The sequence below is a fragment of the Etheostoma cragini genome, chromosome 18 (genome assembly GCF_013103735.1).
Source record: "Etheostoma cragini isolate CJK2018 chromosome 18, CSU_Ecrag_1.0, whole genome shotgun sequence".
NCBI lineage: Eukaryota > Metazoa > Chordata > Actinopteri > Perciformes > Percidae > Etheostoma > Etheostoma cragini.
The window spans coordinates 16,044,765-16,062,124 of record NC_048424.1 but is presented as its reverse complement, the minus strand read 5'-3'; the positions used below and the strand labels follow the sequence as shown (position 1 = coordinate 16,062,124).

At 41.1% G+C, this 17,360-nt stretch overlaps 1 protein-coding gene across 3 annotated transcripts in view; it reads right to left on the bottom strand.

Moving 5' to 3' along the window:
• Positions 1 to 3,995: 3,995 nt before the first annotated feature.
• nt5dc1 (5'-nucleotidase domain containing 1) overlaps positions 3,996 to 17,360 on the bottom strand; it is a 74,290-nt gene continuing 60,925 nt past the window's right edge. For all 3 annotated transcript variants that reach the window (XM_034901009.1, XM_034901011.1, XM_034901010.1), the window contains 3 exons: positions 11,776 to 11,949; positions 7,761 to 7,926; positions 3,996 to 4,146 (listed from right to left, as the gene is read on the bottom strand). In XM_034901009.1, the coding sequence (XP_034756900.1) occupies positions 4,034 to 4,146; positions 7,761 to 7,926; positions 11,776 to 11,949 (453 nt within the window). In that variant the 3' untranslated portion in view covers positions 3,996 to 4,033. The remainder of the gene's footprint in view (positions 4,147 to 7,760; positions 7,927 to 11,775; positions 11,950 to 17,360) is intronic.

Sequence of the window (17,360 nt, the reverse complement as noted above, 5' to 3'; positions counted from 1 at the left end):
CTAACTAGCTAGGTAGGCTAGGTAGGGTCTGTGTGGTACAGGTAGGCTAGTGCAAAGATCTTCAACATGGGGTCCTTGAATAAACTAACCCCAAGTTAATGTATAGCCTAATTATAAAAAAAAAAATGTATGCCTAAAATATACATTAAAAACGAGTCCAACATGTTATTAGCAAAAATCAATTGGCCTATTTGTGGTATGTTTTTAAATGTAAACAATATTGACGACAGGCTACTAGATTGTAGGTAAGGTAGCCAAGGTAATGTTAGCCATCCACAGATACAGGTAAGCTTAATAATTAATTGTGCTACAGGTATATTTAACATATCTGAAAATATGTAAAAAAAAATATTATTCTAATACCTCAGTGACGTGATGCAGGTAAAGGCTCTATGCCGCCCTACAAGCTAATGTAAGCCTAGTTTAATTATCAATAAATAATTATCACAATCTGTTGATCAAACACATTGATGCCGACATTGTGGCAATATTGCAGGGTTGACTTTGGGTGCTTTTAGAAAATATTTACACAATGACAGTTTTGATAAACAATCACCAACAATGTGGGTACAATGACTAAGTGGGTAAAGGCAAATATGAACAGTCAGAAAATGACATCTAGGTCTTGTAGAGTTCTTCACCCCCTTCCAGGTCTGAAATAAAGTCTGAAAATGCCAAACAGATCAAGACTTCTTAGGACTCCACTGTAGGAGAATGGTACACAATCGACAGAATAGGACTCACTCCACTAATTTATGTACATACTGTGTAAATTTAATGCAATGGGAGAGTCACTCAAGTTTCTGGAGCTTGGGGTCTGGACCCAAGGTGGGGCTTCTAGATATGCAGATGGAATCATGGGAAGTGTTATTGCTATATAGCCAATATCGGAACCCGTCAAATGATGATTCAGCCTTTAGGGGCAACAGCCAATATTTCTGGTGCCTGGCCCGGGTATCTGCTGGTGCAGCCACCAAGTAGAGTACAAGTACCTAAACCTATGTATAGTACTTGAGTAATTGTACTTAGTTACGTTCCACGACTGCTTTAGAGCTGTTTAGTATGTTTCAGATCTGCTTTGGACACATGGGGGAAAGATAAAATAAAATACCCTGCTGCTTCTTTTCCCATGTAAACAAATTAGCCGTTGTCATGAATGGGAGTAAACTAGCTCATGTCACAGACTTTGAACCTGTGGAAACTGTATTTTAGTGTGTGTGTGTGTGTGTGTCTGTGTGTCTGTGTGTGTGAACAGAACAGGGTCTTTGTTTGCTTACGTTTGCAAAGAAAACTCAGAAAGAATCTTAAGTAAGAAAATTGTAGAACATTTTATTTAATTGACAGTACTTTAACACTTGAACACAGTATTGAACCTTCCCTGTGTTTTCAAGACCACAAATGATTCCAACATAAGGCAAATGTGCATATGAAATTTTCCAGGTCAGGTGAGAAAACAAATGTACAATCACCACAGCTGTATGCAGAAAACACTTGCACACACAGTAAAAGTAATAACTCACTTTGGATGACCAATCTCACGTGCATGCTGACAGCTATTTGACTTAGACTTCTCTTTATATTTGCTGCCTATTGTCAAAAATATTCTCTCGTCACTTTTCAAATAATGGTAATCTAAAAGCATATTTGGGAAATCTTGTTTGACGACTTACACCAGTATCATCTCTGTGTGCTCATTGCTCCAGGATGCTTAGCCTAGCTTAGCACAATGGCTCAAAGAAGGCATCTAGCCAAGAAGCTAGTTTGGCTCCATCAAAAGTATTTAAGTTTTATTTACATGTTGGTGCTTGTTTATGTAAAACTATGTTGATTTATTTTTTGCCATTGCAGTTTATTAACTTAGACTTAGCTAATCTGTGAGCAACAGCTACATTAAGTGCAGTGTATGTACTCTAATGCTGTAAAGTTGCCCCTTGATTCAAAATTCAATCTACAGTTCAGAAATGGAATGAAAGGACGTGTGTGGTAACATAAACTCACAGTGCATAAGCACACTACCTAATTACAACCACTACCTCTTATAAGGCCTACATTGCACTCCAATGGGAGGCATTTGTAAGGTGGTCTTTTGCCTATTTCTTTGCAAACTAGACTGTTGTTCCGACAAAAAAATAACCACTTTCCACCAAAACAAGTTCCTTCCCGGGACTATTGTGCAGAGACACTGTCATAGTGTCTGGCAATTGTGATTGGTTTAAAGAAACCATAGTACGTTTTGTGGACTAGCCAGACTTTCCTCCGCAGCGCTGTAGAAGTAGGTCTGGCAACGCAAGACTTATGATTGGTTAACAAGGATGTGAGAAAACTGTACTTGCAAGTACTATCAAAAAGTAACATTTAAGAGTTGTTGTAAGTTGTATCTTAACATGTTGGACTGAGGCTAACAGTGCTAAGCTAGGCTAAACACTTCCCCAAACAGAGATAAATGTGAAAGCAATTTTTGGTGACGTGAGAGATACAGGCAAACTTTCACAGATTTGTTTTCCCAAACTGAGTTTCTTAAATATTATGGCACAGCTTGTCTATCTATGCACACCGACAAAATAACCATTCAGAAGTCGGTAAAGAATTTCTCAATCTGGTACTGCATACGAATGAAGCACAAGTAGTCCACGTTATTACACAATCACCCAAAGAGCACAAAAATAATACAGAGAACACCTAGCATAGTCTTCATCATCCATTATTATTAATATTAGGTGATTCGCAAAGTTGTTTTTTGAGACAGCGAACACAAAGGATACCATAGTGCCACTTCTTTAGCAACAATGACCTGAAGATTAACACCTTCTACGAAACTGACACAGGGGAATCAGTGGACCTTAAACCTAATGTTAAGGTTACTAAAATGCAAACAGTAAAACTATATTAAAAAAATAGGACTTCACAACAACAGTGTTGTACAGAAATACTGACACAATGACTAGAAAGGGTCTCAAGGGACAAACACGCTGTGTACGGGTACTGCGTACAGTAGATAACGTTGAGGTAATAAGAGACAGTAAAATGTTCACTTTATTTTGAGTTTGAAGAATTCAGGTTTGAATCAATCTACCATAGAAAATAATAAGGGTCGCACACATGAAAACAATAAAAACACTACATTTCGTATTATTACTGTATGCAGACGCGCACACACACACACACTTATTTTGTGCACGGTACACTAAACCACGAAACAACGTTCAAATGTAGGCGTTATTACAGAGAGATACTGTGGCTTACATTCACACGGTTTCTCTGATTGGGTGAGGAGTGTCTGCGTCCTGTGCTCCACAGATGGCGGCGGGTTTTATTATTATGGATCTGCGACTGCAGTTATAGGCAAGACCCGCCCTTAAATAGATTTTGCGCGCTATGATTGGCCAGGCATCCGTGCTCGTGCGAGGTAACTGAAACCGATTTGTTGAGGTCTTAGCTCCTGACCAATCGGCTATCCTAACCTTAAATACCCGAGGTCAACGCCTTAAGTCCAGTTCAGACCAAAGATTAACAACGTGACAAGTTAAAACTCGCAACGTCATGCAACGCAACGCGTCGGTCTGCAGCGTTCTACAACCTGCCACACCAAAGCGACGAGACGGTTTATCATCTCCATAGCAACTTTGTGCTTCCGTCCTAACTTCAGACTTCTAGGCTTTTCAATATATCATTTGTTGCTAAATATGAATGTGAATAACGTCAATGATAGTGAAAACTGGTTTATTTTTGTGATTCAAGGCTTTGTCCTAGGCGCTTGCTCTCTTCAGTCACTCCGCTGAAACCTTTCTCTGTGACGTTCTAAAACAGTTTTATTTCATCACATATCTTTGGTCTGAACTGGGCTTAACCTCACCCAGGTGGGTCAGGCTGCTTCGTAGGGCGGGTCTTGACTAGAACTGCAGTTGGATCCATAAAAACGCTGGCGGGGTCAGGTGGGAAACTACAGGCCAAAATGTAGGCACATTCCTCTCCTGAGGCAGAGGGGTAAGGGAGGACTTTTCTTTTTTTAAAAACTTTTTCCATTCTTTTTTTTTTACGACAGACTCTCGCACATCTTCAACAAAGAATCCGGGGGCCTGGGGTAGTAGCCTGTGGTGCAGGGCTTGTCCGGAGAAAACCTGGGGAACTTGTAATCCAGAGGGAGATCTAGAAAGAAATCAAATCAAACAAGAAAGTCAACTGCAGGCCATCTGGACGTTTAATGCACCACTGCTGCTGAAAAGCAACAGCAAGTGTTCAACAGCAATAATGCATAATTCAGTGGAAAAGCACACTTTGTTCTAAACAGCAGGCAGTCATCACTCAGGCCAGAGAATGTTGGACTCAGTCGCGTTGGATGTTTTTCTTCCAAAGAGACAACTCTGGCATAAAATAGAGATGGTCCGATTTTATTCCTCTCTTCCTGATACCGCTACAGATACCTGGACTTGTGTATTGGCCGATATCGAGCGTGTAAAATACTTTATTATGTTTTAACACATGTATGAGTGTGATATGATTTCTATCACTGTTGTATGGTCTGGCTCAGGTTAAACTATTTATAAAAATAACATGAACAAACTGAACAAAGAACTTTCTTTTACAATCCAGGTTGTCATAAACTACTTTATATTTTCTACGGGGCTAAATTACATGGAATCTGATAGGTGCATGATCTCTGGAACCTTCTGATGCCGATACCAGCGTTTAAGGTAGTAACGGAGGCTTTTCAGATTCTGGGATTGGTCTTGGAACCTCTCTCGCATAAAATAATCATAAAAAAATAAGGCCTGCAAAAAAGTGACAGTTTTGAAACAGAAGCCACCCCCCCTAGAAATAGTTCTTATTTCAACATGTAAATGAAGCTTTCTGGTTCACTCTCTGCTGTGGTTATCTTACAAAGGTTTTAAAGAACATAGCAGTCCACCCGTGTGAGCAGTCAGATCAGAGTTATTAATAATTGTGTAAGAGTATGTTATTTCTTCCGTCTTTTGGCCTTGCCCAAGATTTGAAGTCCTTATTGTTGCTTTCCGGCTGTGTGCCTTGTTCCAACCACTTGTCCCTTTGCAGTATTTTCTGGGGCACCCTGGTAGCTCACCTGGTTGAGCGTTTGCCTCGCGTACTAAGGTTCACCCTGGATTTTCACCAACCGCAGAACGTCTGAGGATCGGCCCCTCTGCGGGTCAGCTCCAGAAACAGAAGCTCTGCGTATCTGCTCCGGAGGGCTAGGGATCGGCGGAGCTGGGACGGAGTCGGAACGTAGCCGCTCCGCAGTCAGCGGAAATACACACATTGACTCTAATGGAAACCTAATGACTCCGCCGCCGCTTTGGAGCGGATCTGTAGACAATCTGCAGCTGGTTGAATTTGGGGGTTAGTGAACTGGTTTCAAATCCGACCCAGCGGCCCTTTGCTGCATGTCAAACCCCCCCTCTCTCTCCCCCCCTGTTTCCTGTCTTCAGCTGTCCTATCCATTAAAGGGCAGGGCTTTCTAACTTTGCATCTGGCCTTTTTTGTGTCTTTCCAAACCTGGCATCTGACATCCCCCCCCACCCCATGCATAGTAAGGCCAGGTGTGCGTAAGCATGCTTGCACAATTTGAAGTTCTCAAATGTGTTCCCAATATTTCAAAGACTGGTAGGGTTCTGATTCCAATTCCGATTCTTCCTTCTGATTTCAGTTCTAAACGATTCTTTGAGGGGTTGGAGTTGAAACGTGTCACATGCTTGTTTCACAGAAAACTGTGCTCTCTGGCTGCAACACAAGCGCCTGGAGGTACGGAGGCCGGTATGGAAAGCAAAAATAAGGTAGTTACTTGTATTATATTTGGAACCAATGATCGGAGTCTAATCCAAAATTTCCAAATGATTTCAATAAAAATAATACAGAAAATTAAAAAACAATTCCATTAGAATCGTAATTTTTTAATATTTTGGAACCAGTTCTCGATGCCCAACCTAACGACTAGCGTGTCTCGCTCCTCTCTGTAAAGGCTATTGGTCCTGCCTTCAGTTTAGAACAACTATAAATCCTTTTGCTTTCAGACTCGGTTTGTTAGGTGTGTTTCTGGAATACTCTGGTCATCACACCATCCGATTAATGCAGCACACACTGGACACGCCATCCAGCTAGCTGTCTGGATTCACCCTGCAGAGATCTGAGGAGCAGGTAACCATAGTCCTCAGAAATCCACCCGAGGTTAGAACGCCAACACAAAAGAAGAGGAAGGGGACAGACATCCGGATGAGGCATATGTGGCAGAATTTCTGGCGGCACCTGAACAATCATGGAAATGAAACATCGTTGATAGAGACTAAGCATGTGGAACCCTAAAAGCTGTCTGACATGAGTTCCAGTCAAACTGTGCCGTGGTTTGTGTGTACTCAGTGCCATCTGCACTCTGTACACACATCACGATAACATCAATAGTTACTGTTACCAAGAAATCCAAGATATCAAAATGGAGGTTTCCTGGAAACTGTTACAAATACCTGCAATACCTCACAATACCTGAGGAAAGCAGGCTGACAGTAAGGTGGCTAACTCTAACTTTGGCTCCACATCTGCGTCTGCTCAGTCCTCTTTTGATTCTTGGGAATGTTTTTCGTGTTGAAATGACAGGGAGAATGTTTGATGTGGGAATAGAAGCCGCAAGTTTAATACCAGAGTTTGTTTTTTTCTTCCTGTTTTTACAGCATAAGTTTGATTCTCAGTCATGTTCTGTGCACCATATGGGTGCACTTCAGCCAAATACACTGGCAAACATATTCACTAGAAAATACAATATGAGTATGTCTCACATGTTTATAAGCTGAGTAACAGTGTAGTGTAAATTCTTCTTTATTTACTGAACTGCGTTTGAAACCACAGGCCTATGTGAGAGCAAAGTCTTTATTTGAGAACGATATTTTAAGGTGGCCCTAAAGTGCAAACCACGAGAGCAAATGCCACAACACGACTTGGTGACACTGAAACGGAAATGGTAGGTACGTGTGGGACACTGATCCTTGTCCTGATTGGTCGTGTGGTTTTGGCAGTATATTTGGGGGTATTTCACACAGCTATTTTTAATTTGATGTATTATTTGATTTGCTGCAAAACTGGTCTGAGCCTTCACACAGTCTCAGATCCTGGAGCAGCGGCCTCTTGGCCACCCAAGACTCAAGGTAAGGACCAGAGGCCAACCTTCTCTCCGGGCCCTGAAACTGTGGACGCCTCTGCTTGAGAAGATATGCCGAGCAGTCAGTGTCCACTTTTATTACAAAGTTTACCCTGATTTAAGTTGATTCTACTTTCTACTTTATTATATTTGTCATTTTGTAATCAAGTAACATGTCACTTGCCTTGATTTAATCAGTCCCGTTTTTATTCTGTAATATCATCAGACCTCTGCAGGGTAAATCCACACAGCTAGCTAGACTATCTGTCCAATCGGAGTTTTCTGTTGCATGACTAAAACTACGTACACATGTCCCAACAAAACAAGTTCCTTCCGGAGACTATTTAGCAGAGGCACCGTGGCTCCGTCTATTGGCTATTGGCATTTCTTTAAACCAATCACAATCTTCTTGAGCAGCGCTGCTCAAGAAGATTGTGATTGGTTTAAAGAAATGCCAATAAATTAGAGTACATTGTTCTCCCATCCAGGAATGCTGTGTGGACTAACCAGACCTTCCTGTGCGGTGCTGTGGAGGAAGGTCTGGCAAAGCGAGACTAGGTTGTGAAGCACTTTCCATCCTTTGGGGGGCGTAAATTACGCCTATGGGACTCCTGCCACATACCTGCTATGTGCTCCACACTGGGGATGGCCACGGTGCTGTATTTGTGAATGCAGTGGCAGCACCAGGTCAGTTTCTGGCTCTCTTCCTCCCCTCCGCTTCCATGTACGTCCACAAAGTAGGAGCCCCACTGCTTGGACACGTCAGAGGGGGACTTCATGCCCTGGTCCTGTTGAGACAGTCCACACACAAACCAAACTATGTAACTCGTTCATTCTCAGACATGTGCAGACCTGATTAAAAGGAGGTGGGAGTTCCACTCCACGGGGATACAGCAAGACCTCAAACTGGCTTTAACAAAAGCCACCTTTCTGGGTTGTTTTGATCATTATTTCCATGAAATGCCCCGCTCTGTTACTCATAATCACTTGCATAACATCAAGACATATTATAAGGGCTGATGAGCAGCGATCGTCGCAGCAACAGGATGTGGTGTTTGTTAAGGATGTAGCAAGATACAAAACTCACAAATCAAAATGAGAAATGTTGTGCTTTGCACAATATCAGCTAATGTCACCAGGAACTGTTTCATAAGATTCAGAGAGGATAAAAAACATTTATCACATTGTGATTGGTGCCAAATATTTCTAAATATAATATTTGAGAAGGAATCAAAATAAAGTAGAACAAAGTAGGATGCATGCTGAAGCGGAAACCTCTGACCTAATTCAACACTGCGGAAACACTTAATAACATCCTGCGTATGTCTGCCTGCCTCCACTGCCTGCTCTGCACTATCACAGTAAGTGCATGCATGGGCGCACAGCAGTGTTCTCGCCATGTACCATCAGATTTGAGATTGTGTTAACACATGAAAGGAAGGCCGCGGGAAGAGGAAGTGTATGATCTCATCACCATCATGATTTAATCTGTGTCAGTAATATTCTCATCTGGCTCCATCTGCTAACAGAACCTCCGCATCCAGGGCGCTGATCTGCTAGATCACCATCAGCAGCTGATGAAAGCAGATTGAACTCTAGACAAACATCGGCTTTATCAAAATCCTCCCCACCTTATTTTATAAAGACTTTAGAGATGACCCTGTTGCTTTGTTAAAACTACGGAAACTACTTGAACCCTTATATTGGGTTATGGTCAAATTTGACCCATTTTCAAGTTCAGGTATGTAAAAAATAAGTTTAAATGGAAAAAAAGAAAGAACAAAAGACCTTAAGTATTTACAAACAATTAATTAATTATTAATAATTAATTAATTAAAGGGGTAGGAGTACATAAGTTTTACTTCTTCCTACTCCTTTTCGCACATGTGATAGAGGTATGTAAACACAGGAAAGATGGGTACTTTGTTTGTTGTTTTTCTCTCCAATGTTTTTAAACATTGTTTTATTATTTCTTTTTATTATTTTTTATTTTATTTGTATATACTTTCTCTTGCATGTTTGAAATAAAGATATCAATCAATCAATCAATCAATCAATCAATCAAAACAAATAGCTACAAATCATCTCGGGAAAGAACTTTTTACTTGTGTTCTCCAAGGTTTTCTCAAGCTAGCCGCCTACTTTAGATGTTTCACATGTGAACACAAATGTGTAGCTGTGTAATAATAAAAGTGAAAACTCACTGTTTACACAAATGCAAACAGCAGCCAAACACGGTAATATCTGATCTGACATCTGTCCCGATAACACGTACCCTACCAGAGGCCTGTACTGCGAGTCCAGATCAGCCAGCCCCGGATGTCTTTCAGTTACCCGGCTTCACCTGACCTAACAACCGCGGCCCTGCATCAGCTGGCTGGAACCTGAAGTTACCGCGGTAAAGCCAAATCTTGCTTCATAGTACAGTACATGTTTCTTCTTTCAATGAGTTGGATTGTTGGGTAGGAGGGTAGAAATATCCATATCATTTAATTATTCTGAATTGGTTTTGTGTTCTCCCAACCAATCATACAATTAAGACTGTCCCATGCATATCTGGCCCGGAGTTCAAGATTCAAGATATTTCTATCTTTATCGCCATGCAACTAATATGCAAGGCATTTGGTGCAGAGTGCTCATTACAAAAAATACAGAATGCATTCATTACAGGACAGTCAATCCCAATTAACAACACATGTAGACTGTCCCCACACCAACTGATTTTCAAACATGTTTTATAATCAAATTTAGCTATTAAGTTAACTTCAACATACTTTCTTTTTACATTTAAACAAGCTTAGCATCACCATTAAAAAGGTTATGTTTTCCTCCTACTTATGTTTTGTTTTGACTTTAACAGAACATCATATAGGTTACAAAAATTCAAAAAAACATAAGCTATATCCATGACGTTTCACTTCCGGGATTGCTTTAGGTCTGCCGTAAATTCCACTGGATGTCCGTCCCCGTCCTCTGTCTCTGTGTTGGCGTTCTGACTCCGGTGGATTTCTGAGGACTATGGTTACCTGGTCCTCAGATCTCTGCAGGGTAAACCCAGACAGCTTGCTAAACTATCTGTCAAATCTGAGGTTTCTCCAATTGGACACAGAGTTCCTAGTCAGGGATGCACACCTGTCCAAGGATTCAGAACTGCATCACCTATTTATTATTAGAGCCCGACTGACAAAGGATTTTTAAGGCCGATACAAATATTTGGTTATTTATAAATCCGATATTCCAATATATTGACCGATATATTTTTAAAAAGCAAAATCCAGAAACACAGAACAAAACATAAACAGATTTACCTAACATTAGTTATTTGTAGTTATTTGTTTCAGTTCTCACTAAAATAATATGGTAATAATTTGTTTTATTGCCACAGCAGAACAGAGGAACATCAACATATATTAAAGATCTGATGAATAAAATGCATAAAAATACAAACTTAAGATATGAAACTTACAAGTCCTTTGAACAAAAACACAATAACAAAAAACATAATCAGTGTTGCCAACAGGGACGTTCTGGTGAACAAACAAAAAATGCCGATCCCGATGCATCGGTCTGGCTCTATTTATTATCTACAAACACACAGTGCACCACTCACACACACACGTCATGTGAGTTCATCACTGTCAGACCGGATCATGGGCACGTTTCCTCTTTCAGCCACGTTCCTTTCAAACATAAAAATTGTCTTAGTCTGAAGGTGGTATCAAGTTATTACATTATAATATTCACAGAGTGCACATTAGATAAGGAATTGTCCGTGGGCTTGTTTTAACAATGCAAGATAGAGCATTGCCTTAGCGGAGGTCTGCACTCTTTGAGAGCCCTTATAGTTTCCTAATTATTTCTCTTACTGATGTACTTAAAGTATGCACTGTAGAGTTATTACTGAATGCAGGACAATTCAAATATTGGAATAATGTTTTGGTGAATAAAGATGGTTTATGTAACTACATCTGGGTTCATCATTCTTTGCACAGCCCTCTTTACTCAGGTCTGATACTGGTGCTGGTGTTACTTGCGAGAACAGGGGCTGACTCGTCAGTTTTTGCCTGTCAGGGTCCCAACATCCGGCTTATTAAAGTCCTCATCTGCTCCGAGAGGCCGAGGGCAGCGCTGGCTGATGGCATATCCTCACCACAGCGAGGGCGAGAGATGAACCAACAGGATTATTGAAAAAAGTTTGATAAAGTTGCTAAAAGTTTTCCTTGGGGACATTGTTTGAAGGAAAAAAAAAAGCACATTATCGCAATATGTTTAAAATAATAATCATGTAAATCTGAAAGAGAGGAACGGGATTAGCAGTGTGTTTAGCGATTGTTGCTTTAATTCTCATTTTGAATGAAGTGTGTTTTGGATGAGTTAAGGTGATTAATCTCGTCTTCGATGGTCATTGATCTTTGGTGAAGGAGAGAAACTTGAAATCAGAACATATACGCTGTGTTACCGTTGTATTTCTCTGTTTAAGAAGGAAAATATGTGTACATTTCTTTCTCTTCTTGAAAGTTGGTGAGTTTATTTTGTTTATTAGTCTAAAAAAGCTAGCCTGCGGCCTCCAGCAGAGACGGGGCGCGGCCGCAGAGGTCTGGAGAGCGAAATGGAAAAAGCTGCTTCAGTGAACTCACCTCAAACTTTCCCTTCTTCTCCAGCGGCTCCACTTGGGCCTCATTGGACATGGCTGCATCACTCTTGGGGACGCCCTCCCCCTCCATTTCCTCCACGATCATCACTGTCTCCCAGTTCCCAAAGGTGGTGGCAGGGAACATGTCCGACCTCATGCTATCTCCAAAATACACAACCTGCAGGGAGGGGGGAAACAAGAGGGGGACGGTGAAGGGTGAAGGTAAGAGCTCTAACATGTCAAATTTTTTCAGTGCAATTAATAAAAAGTCTCTCTAACAAGATAATTGTCTCTTACGGTCAAATTTAAAAAATATGTATTCATTTATTACTCTTTTTAAACAAAGTAAAGGTTCAAATGAAATCATTTGTCACATTCCCGGCATGTGACCCAGGTGATGTAATAACACAAATACACTAAACCACGCCTCTTTATTATTATACAAATAAATTATTTTTACCCCCCCCCCTTTTTAGTTGCTATGAACGTGTATTGGGTCAAGTGAAAACAATTAACATTTTTAATAATAAAAATATATAGTACGACCAATCACTCATAACCAGGGCTTTAAATTGACACAGTTCAACCCACCAAGTGTGGGTAAAAATTAGGGCTGGGCAATATATCAATATTTTATCAATATCGTGATATGAGACTAGATATATTGTCTTAGATTTTGGTTAATGTAATATCATAACGTATTAAGTGTGGCCTTTTCTTTTTTTTTGAAGGCTGCATTAGAGTAAAGTAATGTTGTTTTCTAATCTCAACTGACTGTTATAGCTGTTCTATTGTTTGCCCTTTACACACTTAGTCATTAAATTGACATTTCTGATGATTGTAAATCAAAAAGCTCATTGTGTACATTTTATTTTGTTTAAGGTGCCCTGCCACACAAAACAGTTTTACATGCATGTTTTGAAATACGTAAGGTCCGTGTGTGTGTGTTTGTGTGTGTGTGTGTGTGTGTGTGTGTTTGTGTTATGTTATGAATGTGAAAATGAACTGCTACCTCCACTGTCAGGTCTAGCTACTGAAAAGAAATAAGAGGAGAAATCAGGCCAACTACAACAGCTGGTCAGTCTGACGTCATGTTGTTTGAGCTCAATACTATTCATGAGCTCTCCCAGTTGGGCTGGGTAAAGGATGCTGATAGCCAGGCCCTCATTGGCTAGCTGTTAACCAATCAGAGTCAAACAGCTTAGCTGGTTGAGTAATAATGAGAACTGACCCAAATGGAGCTGAGTCTTCCTGCAGGCTTTCAGACATTACCACAAAGTCATGAAATATGAGTGGAGGGGCACCTTTAAAGCACCAATTTTCAATCCTATAATATCGTTATAACATCGAAATCAAGGTTTTGGTCAACAATATTGTGATATTTGATTTTCTCCATTTCTCCCAGTCCTACTAAAAATTAACTTCGGCGGGTAACATTTTAAAGTTACCAGGCAATTTGACCGGGACGAATGAAGTGACGCGTCTGTTTAAATGCCGGCTGCAGAAACCATGGGACAGGACAGTGTCACTGGTCTGTTTTCTGCCAAGATATCTATGCGCGTCTTTGGCGTGTGAACGTAATCTTTATCTGGCAACACTGCATGTCCTTATGCTACTACTTATCCTACACTTCCCATGAACACTAAGTCGTGACGTGTCAGACAACTGTTGGCTACGTGCCCAGCATGCGTGGTCTCGATTACGAGCTACGCTGAAACGGAGAAGTAAAACGGAACAGAGCCAAACAAACCAGGGGAGCTGAAATTAAGACATACAGTTGGTAGAACAAAAAAAAAAAAAAAAAGCTAGTTAGTAGAAAATATGATTCGCTGTTAACTCTAAAAATCTAATAGCCATGTTGGCTAGTGATCACAAAAGTTAATGTAAAGCCCTGCTTATATGCAGTATATATAATTTGTCATATCTAACCAAAATGAAGTCAGTCATACGCCTTAATACTTAAGCCAATGTTATTGTTATTGTTACAAATTAATTGCTCTTAAAAATTGACTTGAATTAGACAATTATGTCATAATTGTTACAGGCCTACAGAGGAGACAACTTGTTTAGTGGGGCGGTAAAGTTGAATTCTGCTCTTTGCTGGCATACATCTTACGCCCCCCCAGGCTGAACCAGACCAGACAAGACCAGTCTGCAAAACTCATCACAACCTCTTTGACCGTCACATCATCTCTTGTCCTTACATCTGGAAAGAAAAGCAGGCTGAGGCGGGCTTTACTGAGACACATGCGGACCGCCCCAGAGCTTTAAATTCCATTTCAACAGCCGGTTATTTCTATTCTCTTTTAAATGGGAGAGGAAATGGAGTCAGCTTTGGAGAGCGCTGGGAGATTAAAAAGACAAGACACAGAAGCCGGCTGGCATTCTGAACACAGGGGAAAGTCTTTATAGTGAGAAGTGAAAGACCAGTTGACAGGAAGACTGGAGACGCAGTTTACATTTGTTTATGCAGAATGAAGTCCTACCTTATTTTACAGTACATTATCAAGGTGTTATAAACCGTACTTTGTTTCTTTTTTAAAGATTGTTTTGGTTTTTTTGTGCCTTTAATGGACAGGACAGCTAGGTGAGAAAAGGGAGAGAGAGGGGAGAGACATGCAGGAAATCGTCACAGGTCGGACTCGAAGCCTCGACCTCTGCATATACCTCGAAGTGTGTGTGCGCCTGCTCTACCCACCCCGGCCACAGTTTAGCAAATCTGCTTAGAAATAAAGGAAATTTAGGATAGCATAGAACAACACAATATAATTCTTGACTAACGTGCGTGTGTGTATGTGGGGGGCGGAACCATCCAATGAAACTATCCAATGAAAATCATCATCATCAACCTGAAATCTTTAAAATGAATTTCGTAACACAGGATCACTAACGGTTTTATACAAGCTGAATCATGTAACGATTCATGGGGTGTCAAACTCAACTTTACTAAAATAAGGGCCGGACTGGAAAGGAGAATCACATCAAGGGCCAGACGTGTATATTTTATTGACATGCTTTTATTAAAAAGAAGCAAAAAGTCAGCAAAAAAGTACCCCAGCCATCCTAGAAAAAAAAACACAAAAACATGCAAAATGTGAAAGAACTAAAACTTTAAAAAAGTGTTGAAAAATGGGACAAAAACTAGGTGGGCAAAAATTCATTGTGAACCTAAATTGATATGGGGGCCGGGTTGGACATATGACAAGTAGGGATAATATTTGTTTGTGTCTGTATTAGTGTGAGAGATTTAAAGTGCTCATATTATGGTAGTTTTCATGTTCATAATTATATTTAGAAGTTTTACCAGAATAGGTTTATGTGGTTTAATTGTCAGAAAACACCATATTTTTGTTGTACTGCACATTGCTGCAGCTCCTCTTTTCACCCTGTGTGTTGAGCTCTCTGTTTTAGCTACAGAGTGAGATATCTCACTTTTGTTCAATCTTTGTTGGGAGTCGCACATGCGCAGTAGCCAGGTAAGGACTACTAGCCAGTCAGAAGCATAGTATGAGGGCGTGCCCTGACAGTACCTAGATAAGGACTACAAACCAGTCAGAAGCATAGTATGAGGGCGTGCCCTGACAGTACCTAGGTAAGGACTACTAGCCAGTCAGAAGCTGTATGAGGGCGTGCCATGCTAGCAGCTAGGAGAGCATTAGGAGCATTAACGTGCGTTATAAAGTGACGCACGGTTGTCTCTGAAGTAAAGGCTGGATTACAAAAGAGCAGACCTTTCTACGGGAGTCAGAAGACGGTAAGGAGGATTTAAGGCATTCCAGTAGCTGTGTCCCCCACCCCGCCCCACAGTGTGCTGCTGTGTCTGACGCCGGCCTTCAACATGTAAACAAACAGACAGGGCCGGGCCTGTGCGGAGGGGTCTGCAGGAGTCACATTACTGCCAGACTTTCCCAGAACACCCACAGCTGGTCTTCGTACCCCCCCAAAAGCCCTACATTTTTCATAACTCTGCAGTGCTGCTGCCATGGGGTCACTATGATAAACATTTACAGAGGCCAAGGATTGCAGCACAGATGTAACATATCACAGAAGTGATTCATTGTGTGCAGACGTTTATCTGTATAACCGTTTTATTTGCCTGCTAACTGAAGTGTTCTACTTTGGCTCGGCTACAGCTCTGTGACTGTTCCTCTTCACTAACCACTGAGTCTGACTTATGCCCCCCCAACACTATCTGACTCTCTAATACTGGGTATTATGTTGATAACTTTCTAATTTATGAAATAATTGCTTAAAGCATTCAAACAAAGTTGTGTATTGCAGTTTGTAACATTCCAAAATCCTAATTTTGACTGAAATAATTGAAATATTTTCATTTTCAATGTGTTTTGGTTCCAAATATGGGTTATGGGTTTTATTAACTACTAATAATCAGCCTTGAAAAAACAGTGTTGGTCGATCCCTAGAACAGATCCAGTTCCTTTGGCCTGAACAACACTGAGCTCTGCATGAGCAACGCACCATGATGTGAATCCCACTGCAGGCTGTTGACACTTCTCCTCCAACCCCATCCACACAGCGTGACACTGTTCATTGGCTGTAGCCTTTAGCTGTTGTTTATTATCCTTTAACCCGAGCATGAGTCACTCTGCCACACTGCAACTCCTACTGGCACAGACTAAGTTTCATGTTATCTAAACTTTCCTGAGCGGCCCCAAAGTGTCATGCATGGCCATTTACTGAATGGATTCAAAGCAATTCCGATGCGACGGACTTTGATTAAATTGAGAATTGACATTGGCTTTCCCAAATGTTTTAAAAAGAGCTCAGCTCAATACTAAACTGTATTACACACCATCACAACTCTCTAATCTAAGGGTGTTTTCACACCAACAGCCTTTAGTTTGGTTTAATCGAACTAGAGTTGGTTTGCTCCGCTGGTGCGGTTCATTCGGGCAGGTGAGAACTTGGCAATCACACTCGGGTGCGCACCAAAAGCGAACAAAACAAGCGTACCGAGATCTGCTTGAAGAGGTGGTCTCGGTACGCTGCCAGTCCAACTCTGGAGTGGTTTGTTTGTGGTGAGAACGTGATCCTTACTCGAACCGCACCAACTATACATACTCCTCCAGTCTGAGCTAATGTCTCCTGTAGTCAGGTAGCTTAGCAGTCTGAGCTAATGACTCCTGTAGTGAGGTAGCTTACCAGTCTGAGCTAATGACTCCTGTAGTCAGGTATCTTAGCACTCTGAGCTAATGTCTCCTGTAGTCAGGTAACTTAGCAGTCTGAGCTAATGACTCATGTAGTCAGGTAGCTTAGCAGTCTGAGCTAATGTCTCCTGTAGTCAGGTAGCTTAGCAGTCTGAGCTGATGTCTCCTGTAGTCAGGTATCTTAGCAGTCTGAGCTAATGTCTCCTGTAGTCAGGTAACTTAGCAGTCTGAGCTAATGACTCCTGTAGTCAGGTAGCTTAGCAGTCTGAGCTAATGTCTCCTGTAGTCAGGTAGCTTAGCAGTCTGAGCTAATGACTCCTGTATTCAGGTAGACATGCAGTCTGAGCTAATGACTCCTGTAGTCAGGTATCTTAGCAGTCTGAGCTAATGACTCCTGTAGTCAGGTATCTTAGCAGTCTGA